The 18,283-nt window shown below is 45.5% G+C and overlaps 1 protein-coding gene across 2 annotated transcripts in view; it reads right to left on the bottom strand.

Annotated features, from left to right (window-relative positions):
• The window catches only part of SLC24A3 (solute carrier family 24 member 3), a 489,682-nt gene that overhangs the window by 121,085 nt on the left and 350,314 nt on the right, over nt 1-18,283 (bottom strand). For both annotated transcript variants that reach the window (XM_059705440.1, XM_059705441.1), the window contains 3 exons: nt 5,366-5,440; nt 2,190-2,274; nt 1,107-1,210 (listed from right to left, as the gene is read on the bottom strand). In XM_059705440.1, the coding sequence (XP_059561423.1) occupies nt 1,107-1,210; nt 2,190-2,274; nt 5,366-5,440 (264 nt within the window). The remainder of the gene's footprint in view (nt 1-1,106; nt 1,211-2,189; nt 2,275-5,365; nt 5,441-18,283) is intronic.

Here is an 18,283-nt window from a genome sequence, read left to right on the forward strand (position 1 = left end):
GTGCCCCCGGCCGGCTGACTGAATGACCCAGGGGGCCACAGAAAGGCGTGGGAGAAAATTCCCAGGAGCTTTCTGTAGCCCTTCAAACCACCAGCCACTTCTATCAGGACCTTGGATCAGACCACCAGGTACCTCAATACTGCAAGTGGACACCCTTGATGGGCTTCTAGCAGTCACTTTTCCTAAATAATACTCAGAGTCCTGGGTATTTCTACCAGGAAACTAGGACATGAGTGCTGGCAGGATGGCTGCAAGCCCCTGTTTGCCCCTGCAACGCCATGGATGCCGGAAAGCCTCACACTTTGGTGACTTTGGGGTGTCTTCCCAAGATTTTCCAAAATGCACACCAGAGTTCACAAAGGACAAAGACCCCACGACACCCCCCGGCAGTGGCATAGTCTTCATAGATAAAATGCAGGCATGCAAAACGCCTGGTGACCCCAAAAGTCAACTAAAGGGAACATGTAAATAAAATGTTTCCTAACTGTAGATGTGTCCTAAACTGTGATGGATGCAAATTGTTTTTAGCAGAAAAACACACACCTGTCTTTTCCTGCCTCCTTCTCTCTATTTTTACTCTATTTACATTGAGGCAACACCATACCTAAAATTTTAGGTTTTCCTATTCAGATCAATATATCAAAATGAGCATGGCACCTTCAGATTCGTGGCCCATATCTTCAGACTGGTTAATTACTTACATGAACCTGGGAACTCTACAGATTATTATGACCACCCCATCAGTACAATGAAGTGAATTAGTTATGCAAATAATAATAAGAATAAAACCTTGAGAGTATTTGCTTAGGAAGTTTTCAATATTCAGTATTTTTGGAAGTGTCAATGAAGTACTGATGGGGTGGTCATAATAATCTGGCCAGTCATAATAATCTGGCCACTCAGTGTATATTCCATCAACACGGAGACCAAAGGATGGTGCCTGGCAATTTCCAGGTCTAGCTGAGCCAGCCTCCTGGGGCGTGAGATCCCACATCCTCACTGTCCAAGACCACTGGTCCTCATGCTGGTTCTGCTCCTGCCAGACCGGCCGCTGTCTCACCTCCACGCCCTCCCTCCCAGACACCACCTTCTGCCATCACTCCTACCTGCCCAGCGAAGAGCCCGCAGACTCCGATGATGCACAGGATATTGAACACCGCCGAGCCCACGATGGTCCCAACTCCCACGTCGCCCTTGGTGATGAAGACGCCTGAAACACAGAGCCAGCATCAGCCTGGCTGTTGTGGGGGTCGTATTCCAAGGTGTGTGCAGAGGAACTTTCTTAAGTGTTAGGCTGATCACAGAGGGTATGCAGGAAGCAGTCGAGCATTGGAGGGAGCTCTCTAATCTGCACTGGGGACACTGTCCCACAAGAACAGTGGCATTGGGGCTGGAGCACATCCATGCAAAGTAAAAGCATTTCTTTAATCCTACATAATAAAAGCCTAATATGCTAAGTGTCTGGTTGTCTGGTCGTCTATTCAACCAATCAAAGCGTAATAATGCTAATGATATGCTAAGGCCTCTCAACCGCTCGCTATGACGTGCACTGACCACCAAGGGGCAGTCGAATGGTTGACCAGTCGCTATGACATGCACTGACCAATAGGGGGCAGAACAGCCGTGGGCAAACTAAGGCCCGCGGGCTGGATCCGGCCCGTTTGAAATGAATAAAACTAAAAAAAAAAAGACCGTACCCTTTTATGTAATGATGTTTACTTTGAATTTATATTAGTTCACACGAACACTCCATCCATGCTTTTGTTCCGGCCCTCCGGTCCAGTTTAAGAACCCATTGTGGCCCTCGAGTCAAAAAGTTTGCCCAACCCTGGGGCAGATGCTCAGACCAGTAGGTTAGCTTGCTGCTGAGGTCTGGCTGATCAGGACTGAGCGAGACAGGCTGGACATGCCCTGGAGCCCTCCCGTGGCCCCTCCTGGCTGGGCAACCTCCCACGTCCCTCCCTGGCCCCAAGTGTGAACTAGTGGGATCCCTCAGCCTGGCCTGCACCCTCTCACAATCCAGGACCCCTCGGGGGATGTCAGAGAGCCGTTTTTGGCCCGAAACCCCAGGCTAGGCAGAGGGACCCCACTGGTGCACGAATTTGTGCACTGATAATAATGAACAACCACCACCCAGCCCAGGTCCTTTAGAGAGGGCAGGGCTTAGATGTCCCCAGGTTGTCACCTACCTATGACAGATGTGAACAGCTCTGGAGCTGAACTGCCTGCCGCCATGAACGTGGCGCCAGCCACATCTTCACTGAGGTGCAGGCGCTACAGAGGAGCAAGGACAAAGCACAGGTGAGTCCAATTACCCCTAGGAACCCTGTGACTCTCAGGTCTCAAGCTTGGTCCTTTCTCTTCCTCCCAGAGCTCGGCCACTGCTGCCTGACTGCCCTGGCTGGGCCACAGCTCCTCTCATTGTCCCCCTTGAGGGACAGGATCGGGAGGAGGGTCCACTTGAGTTCAAGGCTCTTTACAAGATCTAGAGGTCCCCAATCCCAATGCCCCAAGGGCTGTGCAGAAAACAGGGAGGAGTGGAGTGGCCAGTGTGAGGCACGGTAGGCATTCACATCCTTTCTAACATCAGACCACTCAGATCCCTCTGAGTTCCAAAATATTTCTACTTTTAAAGTAAATTGATTGGGGTGACATTGGTTAATAATAACATCATATAAGTTTCAGGTGTCTATATTTATAATACAATATCTACTAGTATATACTCTACTATATACTGTGTGCCTACCACCTGAAGTCTAGTTTCCTTCCGTCCAAGTATCTTTTTTTTTTTGAGGTGCCAAAAGTCCACATTTTTTTAAAATGCAAAATGTCCTGATTTTTTTTCACTACCATGCTGATCTAAGGCTAAATCAGGCTCATGGTAACCAGCTTATGAGCCTTGATTCTAAGAGGCTATGGAGGCTTTGGGGTGAGGAGGGTCATCCTCCTGAAACCCACTTTCCATCCACAATGCAACCTTGAAACCCTGGGGTAGGGCGAGTGAGGGGTGAGTAGGAAGTACCGAGGCATCAGCTCTGCTAAGATATTCTATTCAATAAACTCTCTAGGTCACCCTGTTGGTTAATCCAAAGGTGTTTTGCAAGAAGACAAGACAAATACACATTAGAGCAGGTGTCCTCAAACTACGGCCCGGGGGCCACATGCAAATAAAATATTGTATTTGTTCCCATTTTGTTTTTTTTACTTCAAAATAAGATATGTGCAGTGTGCATAGGAATTTGTTCATAGTTGTTTTTTTTAAACTATAGTCCTGCCCTCCAACGGTCTGAGGGACAGTGAACTGTCCCCCTGTTTAAAAAGTTTGAGGACCCCTGCATTAGAGGCTGGTTAGCATGTTTAGCTTTTCTGTTTTCAGTCATGACTCAAAAAGTGAGTTGCTGGCCATCAGTAAATTGCCAGTTCCTCCTGGTGTGCCAGATCTTCTTGATGATCCTCTTCCCAGTGACATCAGCAGCTGCACTCCCTTGCTCAGCCATGGAGGGGCAGCATGGCCTTGGCGTAGGCTACTGGCTCCTCCAACCAGCAAGTCTGCTGCAGGAGCCCTAATGGGGTATTTTCATCTAGAATCCTGGGGTTCCTCACTCTCGACTGAACAGCTAAACTTCACATGGGGTCCCGAGGAGACCTTAGATGGAGTGCTGATACCTCAAGTTAAAAGGTGTGGTTGTGAGGGCACCCTGCCATCCTGTCTCAGGGGGAGCCGGCAGTCTGTGGGAAGGTCGCCTAAAGCAGAGCTCACACTCCTGGGGCGGTTTGCCAAGACTTGCCGCAAGCTGGGAGCCTTGCATTGCCGGGTCTTCTCCAGCTTGGGTTCCCCGATGGGGGATTATTCTGGAGTCCACACCTTGGATCATCTCCAGTTCCTCTCTCTCTCCTTCACCCACTCCATTGGCTTCTTCCTCCGTACCTCCTTATGTCCCCTCTTCTTTCATTCCTAATTCACTTCGGCCCTGGCAACATCTCACCAGATGTAGGGAGCGGCTATAGGGTCAAGCCTAATTGTGCTAGAAGGGCTCTGCCCTCCAAGCTGGGACTTGTATGTGGCTCTGCCACAGGTCAGTCTGAGGCTTGACCCTATAGCTGCTCCCTACAAAGGTCTTACTATTTTTTTTAAGTTGTGTGGAAAAGAGAGAGTAGTTTGCTTTGCATGAAAAACAAACCACCAAACCGTGGTATTTTAGAGATTGCAAATGACCCCACTTACAAGGGCTTCAGAGCTTCTTTATCTTTCCCATGAGGCAACCCTGTTCTAAGGTTACCTCACTTTGAACAAAGGCCTTCCTCCCACACCTGTCCACAGTCCACCTCATTTCTTCCTCATCCTCCTTCCATGGTATAAGGAACCCACTCCCAGGCCTTGATTCTTTTATTATTGTAAGTACACAAAATTAACAGACTTCCAGGATATAGAAGGTACTGCTTAAGTTAGTGGTTCCCGAAGTGTGGTTTCAGACCAGTACCTTCAGCAGCACTTGGATACTTATTAGAAATAGAACTTCTGGTCCCTGTTGGCCCCGGAGACCTACTGAATCTGACACTTGGGAGGAAGGAGGGAGGAAAGGGGAGGGACAATGAAGTTTGAGAATGACATAAAGAAACTTGAGCTCTAGATAGGAGAGGCATCTGGTAGAGATCCCTTCTGGAAAGGCATCTGAATTAAAAATAAAATAAAATGGAAAGCTTCCAGATAAAGGAACTACATTTCAAAACAGAGAAAAAGATGAAGGAGGCAAGAGTATAAAAGGGTTCTAGATATGCTGAAAATTCAGATAAAAGGGATTTAACTTGGTATTCAGCCTGGTGTCACTGGGCAGATTTTGAGCAGAGTCCATGCCCTTGTCTCTGTGGCCAATTCTTTCATCTTCCCCCCTTTCAGGCCTCTGCTTGGAGCATTTCTATACATAGACACAGAAGGAGGGTGATGGGTGTGTGTGGCTGGAGATTTCTCACTTGACAAGGACCCCACAAATCACCAAAGGAGGGTTACTGAAGCAGAAGGGAATGGTGGAGAGGAGGGAGTGAGTGACAAGGAGAATGGAGGAGCAGATTTTAAAAGAGGAAAAGAAAACTGGAAGCAGAACTCAGTAAGTACCATGAATTATAGCCAAATGGACAGGGAAAACTGGCCATGTGTGTGTTAAAGCCCGACTATAGATGGGCGTCCTGGAATTCTAAGCAGATTGATGGCGCTTTTATGCTAATGTTGCTCATCACTCTGAAGCATGCTGATATCCGGTGTTCCCCCCCCCCCCCGGTTGCATAGAGTACTCCCCAGGACTTCCGTGGAGCAGGCTGGAGCAGTACCAGTGCCCAGCTCAGAAATGCTGAGAATAACGGCACGTACCTCACAAATCTTTTCCAAGGAAGGGACGAAGAAGTCGTCACACACAATGGCCAGTGCGTAGAACATGTACATGGCCTAGAAGAGAGGAGAGGAGAAAGGATTAAATCAGTCAGGGCAAAGCCATGGGCTGAGGGTCTGGCCACCCTCTGTCTTCATGAATTCAACATCCTACTCAGGGTAAGAACAAAGTCTTTGCAATGCCTGCGAGGTCCCATGTGATCTCACCTTTCCTCTCTGACATGATTCCCTACCACTGTCCCCTTGCCCACCTCACTGTTTCCCAAACATGCCATGGATGCCTGTCCCATAGCCTTTGCACTTTCTGTTCCCTCTGCTGGGAATACACTCTCTCAGATCACCTTGTATCACTTCATCATGTCCTTCAAGTCTCTGGATCAATGTCAACCTATGCAAGAGGCCTTGGATTCTTTTCCCTCCCTTTCTCTCTATCCTCCTACCCTGCTTTGTTTTTCTTGACATATTATCTGTGAAATTCATTTGTCTGCTGTCTTCCCCACTAGAAGTTCATGTGCAGTATGAACTATATCTATCTCATTTATCCCCAGCACTCACCACAGCATAGGGCCTGGTGCATGGTAGGTGCTCCATAAATATATAAGCAATAAAAGAATAAATAAATGAATACTTCCAAATGAACTAGTGCACTCTCCTGTTCCCTGTAGGACAGCCTCTGTAATCTTGTTTCCACATCATTGGTCAGCTATGACCAGGCCATAAATTGCCTCTCTTATCCAACTCCATATTTCCTTTCTAACTAATGAAGTCTTATTTGGATCCCATTGCTGGTTGACCACCCAGTGTGTGTCCTCCAATCCTTCTAATGGTACTACAGTTTCATTCAAATATCTACCATATTCCATGTGGAAGGTAACCCCACCTTTTCCTCCAGGAGTAGATAGTAATTGGCCAATCAGTGTGTAGTAGTCCCCAGTAGCTCCAGAGTCAGTGTGCTATTGATTCAGAGGTGAGCACATGACCTAGGCTGGTCCAATCAGATGGCAGGAAAAGCCTTATAATTCTTGACAGAGGGAGCTATTTTTCACCCTCAAGTGCTGGCCATGGACAAAGAGGCTAGGAGTCCTGATGGCCATTGGCAGCCATATTGAGGGAAATCTGATTTGAGATGAAGTTGACCCTCAGTCAACTTAATGACATCACTGAGCCAGGATCATGTGGTGCTAGAGCCCACTCTGCCTCCAGACTTCATAACATAACATATTGGTAAACAGACCAGTTTGATTTGGAGTTTCCCTGTTAATTGCAGCCCAAAGCATCTAATGGATGTGGTTGCTCATCCTTCAAGTTCCAGCGTCCTCTCATTTTTTCACCATCCAGCATCTTTGCCTTTTGAGAACTGCTCCATGGGAAGGGCCTTCAGTCACACCCTGCCCACATTCCTCACCACAGGGCACAGGCACATGACCCAAAGTAGCCACCAGGACACCAACTTCCCTTTATACAGTGGCGGGTGAGCAAAAGTTCTGCAAGGGATTATTAACAGAGAAGCTGGGAGAGAGGGTTTCTCTCTTTATGACATATAAAAACCTCCTGAGTCTGGAGCTGCTGGAGGCAGCTGCCATGGAGAAAGAGCTTGGCTTAGAATGCAGCTCACACCAAGAGATAGAAAACACACACACACACACACACACACACACACACACACACACACGTGCTCAGTAATATCAAGTGAACTCTGGACCCAGCTCAGTCTGAAATCAAAGTGAACTTGCAATTTCATGGGCTGGTCATACACTTTTTACACCTAAGCTGATTAAAGTTTCTACCACTTACAACTCTCCTTCATGAAGCCTTACATAGCAACCTAAGTGTGAAATGGTTTTTCTGGCCATTGACTCTTGGCTGTCAACTAATTTAGACACCCCTCCTCCCTTTATGAGCTTGCTTTCTTTGCATTGTGTTTTGTCTCTACAACCAGACTGTAAGATTCTCAAGTACATCTTAACACCTGAGTCTGGAAATATCAGACAAGTGCACAAAACCAGGGGTATTTGTTTCAAAATGCTGACTATAATAAATGATCAAACCTAACAAAATATCCCATAGGGGATGGGTTATGTAAACTATAATTCATCAATCAATGACATACTGTGAAAAGAGATTATGTAAATCCGTATTCAGTGGCAAGGAAAGGCACTTATAATACATTGCTAAATGAAAAATATTATAAAATAATGTGTACAATCTCTTTTTTGTTAAATAATGTATAAGAATGCATACATATATGCATACTTATATAAGTGTATTTGCATATAAGGGTTTGAAAGGCCATAAATCAAAATAGTTTCTCCCTTGGTTGGTGTGACTCCACTTGTATTTTATAATTCCTATCTATATTTTCTGATTTGTCTACCTTGAATTTGGATTTCCTGTGTGATTTTTGTAGGTGGTGGGAGATTGGAGAAGTAGCAACTCTGTTTTACACTTTACTATTCTCTGAGGAGGCTAAGAAGCCTGGAATGCACAAAAGCCTTAAAAATAACTTTCTATTTATTGGTTTGTTCATAATCTGCATAAAATTATTTGCCTTTGGGGTATTTTTTAATATGTCAATTAAAAAATTAATGTTGTATTTTATAGCTTGTAGATGAGTCAGAGCACACATTCCCAAATTGCAATGGACTCAAATCCTCTTTTGTATAATGACTTGGCTGATTCAATGATATGCAGATATTATTATAAACTCTGAAAGGACAGACACATGCATTAACTGGAATATAGGATTGCACGCCTTTGAATTAACCAAGACCTAAATAAGCCATTCATGGCTGACATACTCAACTCACTAAAACAGCCAATGCCATTTGGAAGTCCACAAACCATCTCTCAAAGACTGCATTCCAATATTTCGTATTGATCCTATTTCAAGGCAAGAAGCCCCATTTAACACATCACAATATCAATGCTTGAACTGGGATGAGAAAGGAACAGATCTACCAGATTCTCTGTGCTTTTAAGACTGATGACTGTTGAAAGCCACATTATATACTCACCCATTGTTGGACACATTCCATATATTGGCTATTGTAAATAGAACTGCAATGAACATAGGGGTGCAAATATATTTTCTAATTAGTGTTTCTTCAAATATGTTTCCAGAAGCGGAATTGCTAGTTCATAAGGCAGTTCCATTTTTAACTATTTTGAGGAACCTCCATACTATTTTCATAGCGGTTGCACCAATTTGCAATTCTACCAACAGTACACGAGGGTTCCCTTTCCTCCACATCCTCGCCAGCAATTGTTGCTTGTTGATTTATTGATGATAGCCATTCTGACAGTTGTGCAGTGATCTCTCATTGTGGTTTTAATTTGCATTTCTCAGGTGATTAGTGATGTTGGGCATCTTTTCACATGTCTATTGGCCATCTGTATGTTTTTTTTGGAGAAGTGTCTATTCAGGTCTTCTGCCTATTTTTTTTTAACACTCTCCGGAGGATATGTTTATTGACTTTTAGAGAGAGGAAGGGCAAGAGAGAGAGAGAAACTTCAATTGGGAGAGAAACATTGGTTGGTTACTGCTCAGATGTGCCTCAACTAGGGACTGAATCCACAACCTAGGTATGTGCCCTGACTGGGAATTGAACCTGTGACCCTCGGTGTACAGGATGACACTCCAACCAACTGAGCCACACTGGCCAGGGCCTCTGCCCATTTTTAAATAATTGAATTGTTTGTTTTTTGGTGCTGAGTTGTATCAGTTGACTATATTCCCTATGCTGGTCTTTACATCCCGTGACTATTTTGTAACTACCAATTTGCACTTCTTAATCCCTTCACCTTTTCCATTCGGCCCCCCAACTCCCCTCCCCTCTGGCAACCATCAATTTGTTCTCTATATCTATGAGTCTCTTTCTGTTTTGTTTATTCATTTATTTTGTTCTTTAGATACTGCATATAAGTGAAATCATATGATATTTGCCTTCATCTGTCTGACTTACTTCCTATAGTATAATACCCTGTAGGTCCATCCGTGCTATGGTAAGATTCTTTTCTTTTGTATGGCTGAGCAGTATTTCATTATGTATCTGTACCCCTGCTTTTTTATCCACTCATAATAATTATGTATGGTGCCAGGTGAGTACCTTAAATGTCAGGGGGAACATTTTGTAAGTATCTGATTGTCTAACCACTGTGCTGTACACCTGAAACTAATCTACACTAATAAAAGAGAAACATGGTAATTGGCGTACGACTGCTACCCTTTTCATTGGCTAATCTGCGAGATATGCAAATTAACTGTCAGCCAAGATGGCGGCCGGCAGCCAGGCAGCTTGAAACTAAGATGAGGCTTGCTTGCCTCAGTGACGGAGGATCGTTGGAGGCAACCAACGTTCCCCGCCTGCGGCTGCAGGCCTCTGAGTGGGCAGTTTAAGAAACATTGTAACAAATACTGCCGGACTTCAGCCAGCAGATTCGCAACATTGTAAGCAAAGGCCAGAAACCTACTTTCAGCAGCAGAGGCCTAAGAGCTGGAGCCAAGCCTCAAGGTAAAGCTGGCCCAGAATAAAAAAAAGAAAAAGAAAAAAAGGAGCGGTTGGGAACTTCAGTCACTCCCAGCCTGAAAACAGCCCTCAGCCCCTCACCCAGACTGGTCAGGCACCCCAGTGGGGACCCCCACCCTGATCCAGGACACCCTTCAGGGAAAACCAGGCAGCCCCACCCATGCACCAGGCCTCTACCCTATATAGTAAAAGGGTAATATGCCTCCCGGCACCGGGATCAACGTGACAGGGGGCAGCGCCCAAACCCCCTGATCGCCCTGCGGCTCTGTGTGTGACAGGGGGCGGGGCCCCAACTCCCTGAGCAGCCCTGCTCTGTACCTGATAGGGGGGAGCTCCCCCCCCCCACGGGCCCTGCTCTGTGTGTGATGGGTAGAGCCATAACCTCCCCATCGGCCCTGCCCTGAGTGTGAGAGTGGCGGCGCCCCAACCCCCTGATCGGCCCTGCTCTGTGGGTAATAGAGGGCGGTGCCCCAACCCCCTGATGGGCCCTGCTCTGTGCGTGACAGGGGGTGGCGCCGCAACCTCCCCATCGACCCTTCCTTGAGTGTGACAGGGGACGGTGCCCCAACCCCCCAATTGGCCCTACCCTGAGCGTGACTGAGGGTGGCATCACAACCTCCCAATCTGCCCTGCTCTGTGCATGACGGGGCGGCGCCCCAACTCCCCAATCAGCCCTGCTCTGAGCCCGACCAGGGGCTGCACCTAGGGATTGGGCCTGCCCTCTGCCACCTGGGAGCAGGCCTAAGCCAGAAGGTCGTTATCTCCCGAGAGGTCCCAGACTGCTAGAGGGCACAGGCCGGGCTGAGGGACCCCCCCTTCCCCCCTGAGTGCACAAAGTTTTGTGCACCGGGCCTCTAGTATAAAATAATATTGAATGTCAACTGTAATTGAAAAATAAAATTAAAAAGAAAGAAGGCCACATGACTTCTTATGCACAAGGCAATGTGAGGTGGGGATTCCCACGCTCAGTCAGACACCTTGAGGCACCTTCCTCTGGACATCTGGAGGGGCCCACCAGGTGATGGGGTTCCTACCCACCCCCTAGCATCTAAGGGCAGGTCTGCCACTTTACTTCAAGAAACTCAGCTCTAACTCCACCATGCTACCCACTGGAAATCAGGTTCCCACTGGAAAACAAACAAAACTGAACAAGATGTTGGTGGGGGTGGGGACTCTGCATGTGGAAGGGGAACAGTGGAAATAAGCAAACGCTATATTTTCTGCTCAGTTTTTCTGTGAACCTAAAACTGCTCCTAAGGAGTCTACTACCACCAGTAAAACAAAAACAAAACAAATGTACAAACAAGTTTTAAGATGTGGAGGGAAAAAAAAGATGCAGAAAACTTACTAGTATTGATGGTACTATCAAAGAGCTAACCCAGGTATTTTAGAGAGTGAAGCATTTTTATATTAATTTGGCCATTCCTATAATTCCAAAGGATATATTATCACTGATGTTAATAATAATAATAATAACAGTAATAATAATGATATGTGCCACTATTTATTGGTCCAGGAATTCAGGTATGCTCTAGGTCAGTGGTCAGCAAACTCGTTAGTCAACAGAGCCAAATATCAACAGTACAACGATTGAAATTTCTTTTGAGAGCCAAATTTTTTAAACTTAAAATATATAGGTAGGTACATTGTTATTAACTTAATTAGGGTACTCCTAAGGCTTAGGAAGAGCCACACTCAAGGGGCCAAAGAGCCGCATGTGGCTCGTGAGCCGCAGTTTGCCGACCACTGCCTAGGTACTTTGCAAATACTATTTCATACAATTCTCCCAATTCTTGTGGGAGGCAGGGATTACTGGCCCCATTTCTCAGACAACTCAAGGAGTGTATAGTATCTTGGCCAAGGACTTACGGCTAGCCAATGGCAGGGCTTGGATTTGAACTCATGACTCTCTCTGAGCCTTCAAGGAGCCTGGCTGCCTTCCCATACAGAGGTCACTTCTGATTCACCAGCCAATTGCCACTTTCTATTTTCAGAGTGCCTATTAGTAAGTTGTCTTACCCAACCACACTGAAGGAGGGACAACTTCAGAACCCCAGCCACCCACTTTTAGGGGTTGCTGGTCAGAGCCATTGATGTTTTTTATTTTTATTATTAAAAGTTATTTTGATTGCCTGCTCACATACAAACATGCCATAGATATAAATGTATAACTGTGCTCAGTATGAACCTGTGTGAACGCTAGATACCTCTTTATGTTTAGTGGCTCCCTATTTTCCTCTATAAATGAATGGACCATGAACATTGCTGTGATGAAAATCTTTAAACCTATATCCTTTTCTATTTCTAGAATCCATTTCCAGATGTGGAATTATTGGGTGATGTTCTTTTTAAATCATATTTTTTTACAAGGTGCATCACAAAATGAAAGACAGATATGAATCTCAAAAACGCTCAAACTGGCCCAGTACCTTGGGACAATCCAAATGTGCTGCAGTGCACCCTGGAATCCAAGCCGGGGCCAGGCTATAGGATACAGAAGGAGCAAATGTGGGACACCTTCTAGAAATGGTGAATAAGGGGTGTCTAGGAAAGAGGGATGGTCTATTTGAGCTACAACTCAAGCCTCGTGACCACAGGATCTCCTTTCCCCTCATAACTTATCAGGGCCCTTGACTGTGGGCTACATGGACCATGAGCCATGTTTTATGTCCGTGTACCTGGCCTCCATTCTCTGGAAGGGCAGCAGCTGAGTCCTTCATACATTCATCTCCACACCACCTCAGGGTGGCTTGCTCAGAATAAGGGCCCATTTATATGAGGTGAATGGATTCCGTGGAGGGTGGTGCTCACAGAGTCGCTGCTGTCACCTTTGGAAGCTGTCAAAGGAAATGCCTGAGTAGCACTGACTGGCAAGCAGCTGCTGAAAGACAGGCAGCCTGGAGCCATGGAGGAAGCCCAGGGCGGGTAAAGGACCTCACATCCAATCCTGGACTTGAGACTTCTGGGCTGAATCACCTTGATCAGCGAGCTCTCCCTACCCAGTGGAGCCTTCAATGCGAGACCAATCGCACGTGCTCTCTAGTTAGCATGCGAGGCTGTTGTGGGGAGTAAATAGAAACAAATGAAAGAAAAGGTTTGAACACAGCAAAGCACCTCATGACACGATGACAATGCCAGAAGCACGTGCCCCAGCTAGTCTGCTGGGGACACATAAAGCGGAGCTGAATCACCCCCGCTGTCTTAAGTGAAGCTGTCAGGGTTCAATTGACAGGCAGCTATCCCCAGGACACGGGCGAGCTGAGACTGGCCAAGCTCAACCTGGTTCAGTTGAACTCAACTCAAAAGACCCAGGAGCTAAGTAAGTGTTGATTGTTGTATGGCACTGAGGTTTTGAGGCCATTTGTTACACAGCATCATTTAGGCAATAGGTAACAGATATAGCCAAGGTGATAGAAAGAGCCACAGAGAAAACAACAATAAGAAGAAGTTCTAAGAAAACAGACTTTCTGGGCTTTTTCTTTTCGGGGAGGGGGGGATGGCCTGACAATATCCTCAGCTTTTCTAGTATTCCTGAAACTAGCCATGGCCATGTGACACAGTTTTGGCCGATGAGAATGAGGGACAGATCCTAACTAAAGTCACCCTTTCTTCCTGTTTTGAACGTGGTTGTGATGTGTGGAATGGCAGCAGCTGTTGTCTGACCATGAGACAACCAGCATGAAGATGCACAGCAATATGCTAAGGGTGGCAGAGCCTTGAAGATGCCATTCACCAGCTGATCTAATGCCAGAAATCGTTTCCCTCCATATTTCTCACTGTGTGAGAAAAGGACCACCCCCCCCCCGCCCCCCACACCGTGCTTCTGTTGCCACTTGCAGCTACCTACGTGCCTCTGATAGGGGCAAGGGTAGTGAAGGAGGTTAGAGAAGGTTTCACAGGGAAAGTGGCTATTAATCCGGGATTTTGAAAGATAAATACTGTCTCATCAGGCAGTTTCAGAGGTTGACTGGGACTAATAAAACTAGAAAACTTTGGCAACCGTGGTTAAACTGAAAAATGCCTAAGGTAACAGGAAATTATGGTGGCCTGTGGCTTAATGGAGGTGAACAGGCTCTAGCTGAAATGTCGATATACAGAAGGGCTTCTGAATTGTGAGGGCAAATGTATCTGAACAGCACGACATTAACCCTGCTGTTTTATGTGGCATCTCCAGTCAGCGGTTTTCACAGGCAATTTCCTTTTACTACATCATCCGCACTCATGTGGCTCTGTCTTTAATTTCAACGAAGGTGGTGCTGGAGATGCAATTCCTAGGGAAGATCTGTAGAACTCTGGTCTTGGTGGAAATTGTTCTCAATCTCCCAGGGAATGGGGCTTGAATAATAACCATAAAAGATCCTCCTTCTTTTCCCTTCTCTGTTTTTCCCCCCATAGTTTCAAGTGATCATACTTGATTAGATTTTTTAAAAAGTTAATTCTTTAAAAATAATTCCCTCCTATTATGGCTCTGTATCCAATGGTTCCATGATGCCACGTTGGGGACTGACTGAGGCACTTACTTTCAAGTTCTGCTACCTCTGCAGACATCATTCGACTGGAAATACCACAGCTAATGACTGAAGAGACAAACTCTGAGCCACACAGCCAGACTAGGGTTCTGAACACGAGGATCTAGTCGGAGGTAGTTGCAGGGAAGAGGAATGTAGCAGGTGGCTATTGGGTGCCCCTGGTCCCATCATATTTTTAGGCCTTATTAATTTAGAGCATTCCACTGCCTTTCAAATGTCAGGATCTATCTCCATTTGTTTGAAGACTTTTGATTTAGCCTTTCACAAAGCAGTCAAGAAGTTCTGAGGTGTTACTGTCCCTGGGAGCCCCTGAAAGTTGGTGTGTGAGTGCCCAGCTCCATATTCCCTGGGGGATAACTGCACTGTCTCCCTGGGTTCCCCAATGAATTAAGCTTCAGGTGCCCACAGTGTTGCAACCTCGAGCAAATACCTTTTACTAGCAATTTTCCTTCTCTGTCTCACTTCCTCTTCCTCTACTGATGTTTTCTTCCACCCCACAAATGACCACTTTAAAATGAGGGAAGTTGGTTAAGGAAGACTGTGGAAGGAATGCAATGCAATTTATAAAAATGGGCCACTTGTAGAAACAACTGTTTTCCGCCAGTCTATGGAGGACTCTCCCTTAGTCCCACTCCCCCATGGTCATGCTGTCAGCTGTGAAGGTCTTCGGGAACCACTGCCAACTGAAAAGGTTTCTCCTGAGGCGACCCAAGCACTAAAGGAAACGAGAACCTGTTAATGTACCTGCTCCATTAGCATAGGTCCTATAATTATGTTACTTGAAAGGAATCTACCCAGATGAGGTTCATGTCTGGTCATTGTTCCTGGAGGCCACCATATTGGGGTCATTGTTTTGAAGCCTTGGGAATGAGAGATTTGCCATCTCTGGAGAAATATTTCAGTGGGAAGAATGCTTTATCGGTTGTCAGTTTCAAGAACATGGGGGTGATAATTGCCACTTCCCCTCAGTACACACTGAAGGAAGGTTCTGGGGACAGGTTTATGTAGCTGGGATGATGCTGACGTGACCTCACTGGGTGCCAGGAGTATGCATTCTCTTTTGACCCTCTCAACAGCTGCAGGATGGGGCACTGGGCTTAATCTAGCCTCGCAGGTGGGAACCGAGCTCAGTAACCTGGTTAGCTCACACAGCTAGTAGCTGGAGGAGGCCAGATTTGACCCCAGGTGACCTGACTCTCAAATCTGTGCTCCTAACCATCACACCACACACCATCTCAGGAGGACTGGTTGTGTTCTATTTGAGGAGTAACTCTACTCCTCTAACCCCTGCCAAGCCCCACCTCTCCTTCCACAGAGACCTCCGGTGAGGTGGAGGCTCTTGACCTGAGGTCCCTGCACCCCCAACTCCCCAAGGAGTACTTAAAAAGACTTAAGGAGTTTGTTAATTTGTATGGGAACAACCTGTGTATTTGTTTTCACTAAACATTAAGCAGAATTCAGTATTTCCTTCTACTATGAATACACACAATAAACCACAGAAGCATTGGCAAGACTTGGGAACCTGTCCCGAGTGGAAATCACAGACTTTTTACATCAGATTACCAGTGTTGCAGAGGCCTACTTCCAAAATAAGCAGTTATGAGACCTGACACTATTTAATGTATTAAGAACACAAATTCCCTCGCAGTTTCCTGGTGAAGTGGCTCCAGCAGCCTGAGATAGTTATTTGAAGGTCACCAAGGAGACCCATGAGAATGAAAGTGCACAAAAATTATTGGCTAGGCACACAAACTAGTAAGGAGGACTCAGGTTTATCTGATGAAGAGCCAACATGTCTGCTAAATATGTAAGCATAGCATTTGACATTAAAACTAAACATAGAGCTAGTCACTGGATTCTATGTGAGATTAAAGGGAGAACACCTAACCTAGGCTTCAGAGAGTGAGGGCAGGGTATGCTCTGGAGGCGTTGATGCTTATATCATGTCCAAGAAGATGAGCAGGCATCAGCCAAGCAAAGAAGTCAGGAAAGAATTGTCTAGACAAGGGAATGGCATGAATAAAAGCATGGTGTCCCAAATTAGCATGGTTTGTGCTGAAAACTACAAATTACTCACTATTGTGGGTGAGAAAGTAGAGACAGATGAGGCTGCAGAAATATGCTAAGATCCGTTTTGGGAGGTTCTAGTATTCCAGGCTGAGATATTTGGATGCATAAGTGCAGACTATTTTTCTTGAATGGAAATCACTGTTGATTCTACTAGATAAAACTTATGATGATGATGATGATGATGATGATGATGATAAAAATGGGTTGATGATGGTAATGTGTTGGAAGCCAATTCCAGCATGTCATAATTGCAAGAGTTTCATCAAAAGGTTGATGGAACTTGGGGACTCAACAGGGTTGGGTCACACATGTAGTCACCTGTTGGGAATGGCTGAAGGCATTTCCCCAAACCTGAAAAGGGATGATTGTTTTCTGCCAGACAGCTCAGGGCATCTTAATCTACATGTTATTGCCTCCTACTGGCCAAACACCTGAATAGCTGTAGGCTAATTCTTCCATTCTGACAATGGACTCTTCAAAACCCTGACCCTTTGAAGTGTATATCTCTGCCTTGCCTCAGGACAAATTGTGTTAATAAAAAGCAAGGGGTCCTGAGATGAGGAGATCTTAGTTTCCTTTAAACTAGGCTCCTCTGACCCCCAAATGCCTTTCAAAATTATGCTTTGTCTCTGGACTCCTATTTAATCTACGCACAGCCTTCTCCAGATTTCCTGAACCCTTCTAGATGCTGGAACACGAACTTTGGCAGTAATGGTGTTTGATTTAATGGGTATGATGATGGTGAAGCTAGTGATTGTGATGTGATGAAGGGGACAATGATGATGATGATGGTGGTAGTGATGATAGTGGCTGTGATGTGATGATTGGGAAAAAGATGATGATGGTGATGATGATAATGATGATGTGATGATGGTCACAATGGTGAGGGAGATGGTGGTGGGGGATAATAATTTGATGATGTGAAGATGATGATGACAGTGGTGGTGATGATAGACACTGTGATGTCATAATAGAGACAATAATGATGATGATGGTGATAATGAGACAGATAATGATGATGATAATTATGACCGCTAACATTTATTGAATGCAACCATGGGCCTCAAACCGCCTTGAAGTTTTTCTCTGAAATATACCCTGAGGTAAATATTATTGTTATCCCCACTTTAAAGACAAAAACCTGAGGCAAAGAGAATATAAGCCCAAGAGAATATCAGCATGTCTCCAATCCCAGCCAGAATTCAGGCTTTAACCCATTACCTGCTTTCAGCAAGAGAGAAGGAATCGTCTAAACAGCGGTTCCCAACCTGTGGGTCACGACCCTTTCACAGGGGTCACCTAAGACCATCGGAAAACACATATATAATTACATATTGTTTTTGTGATTAATCACTATGCTTTATTTATATTCAATTTGTAATAATGAAATTGGTGGTCACCACAACATGAGGAACTGTATTAAAGGGTCGCGGCATTAGGAAGGTTGAGAACCACTGGTCTAAAGGCTCAGAATGCCCACCGCCTTGAAGATTTTTCATGGCCTCTCATTCTCCCTTAACTTATTCCTTCCCTTTCTTCCTCTCCCACTTCTCAATGACACTGCCCATCTCTCCCCACTAAACAATAATGGCATATTCTGTAGGGTTCCTCAAAATCTCATGTAAAGACTGCCTGACAACAGACTTGTTTGCCAACACTGCCCTTTCTTCTTCAGGCTTGAGAAAACGAAGACAATGACGTCTACACTAGGAATGTATTGTAAATAGTACAGAATTTCACTTCTCTGGAGGACTTTGAAAACTTGAAGTTTCAAC

This window comes from Myotis daubentonii, chromosome 8 (genome assembly GCF_963259705.1).
Source record: "Myotis daubentonii chromosome 8, mMyoDau2.1, whole genome shotgun sequence".
Lineage (NCBI taxonomy): Eukaryota > Metazoa > Chordata > Mammalia > Chiroptera > Vespertilionidae > Myotis > Myotis daubentonii.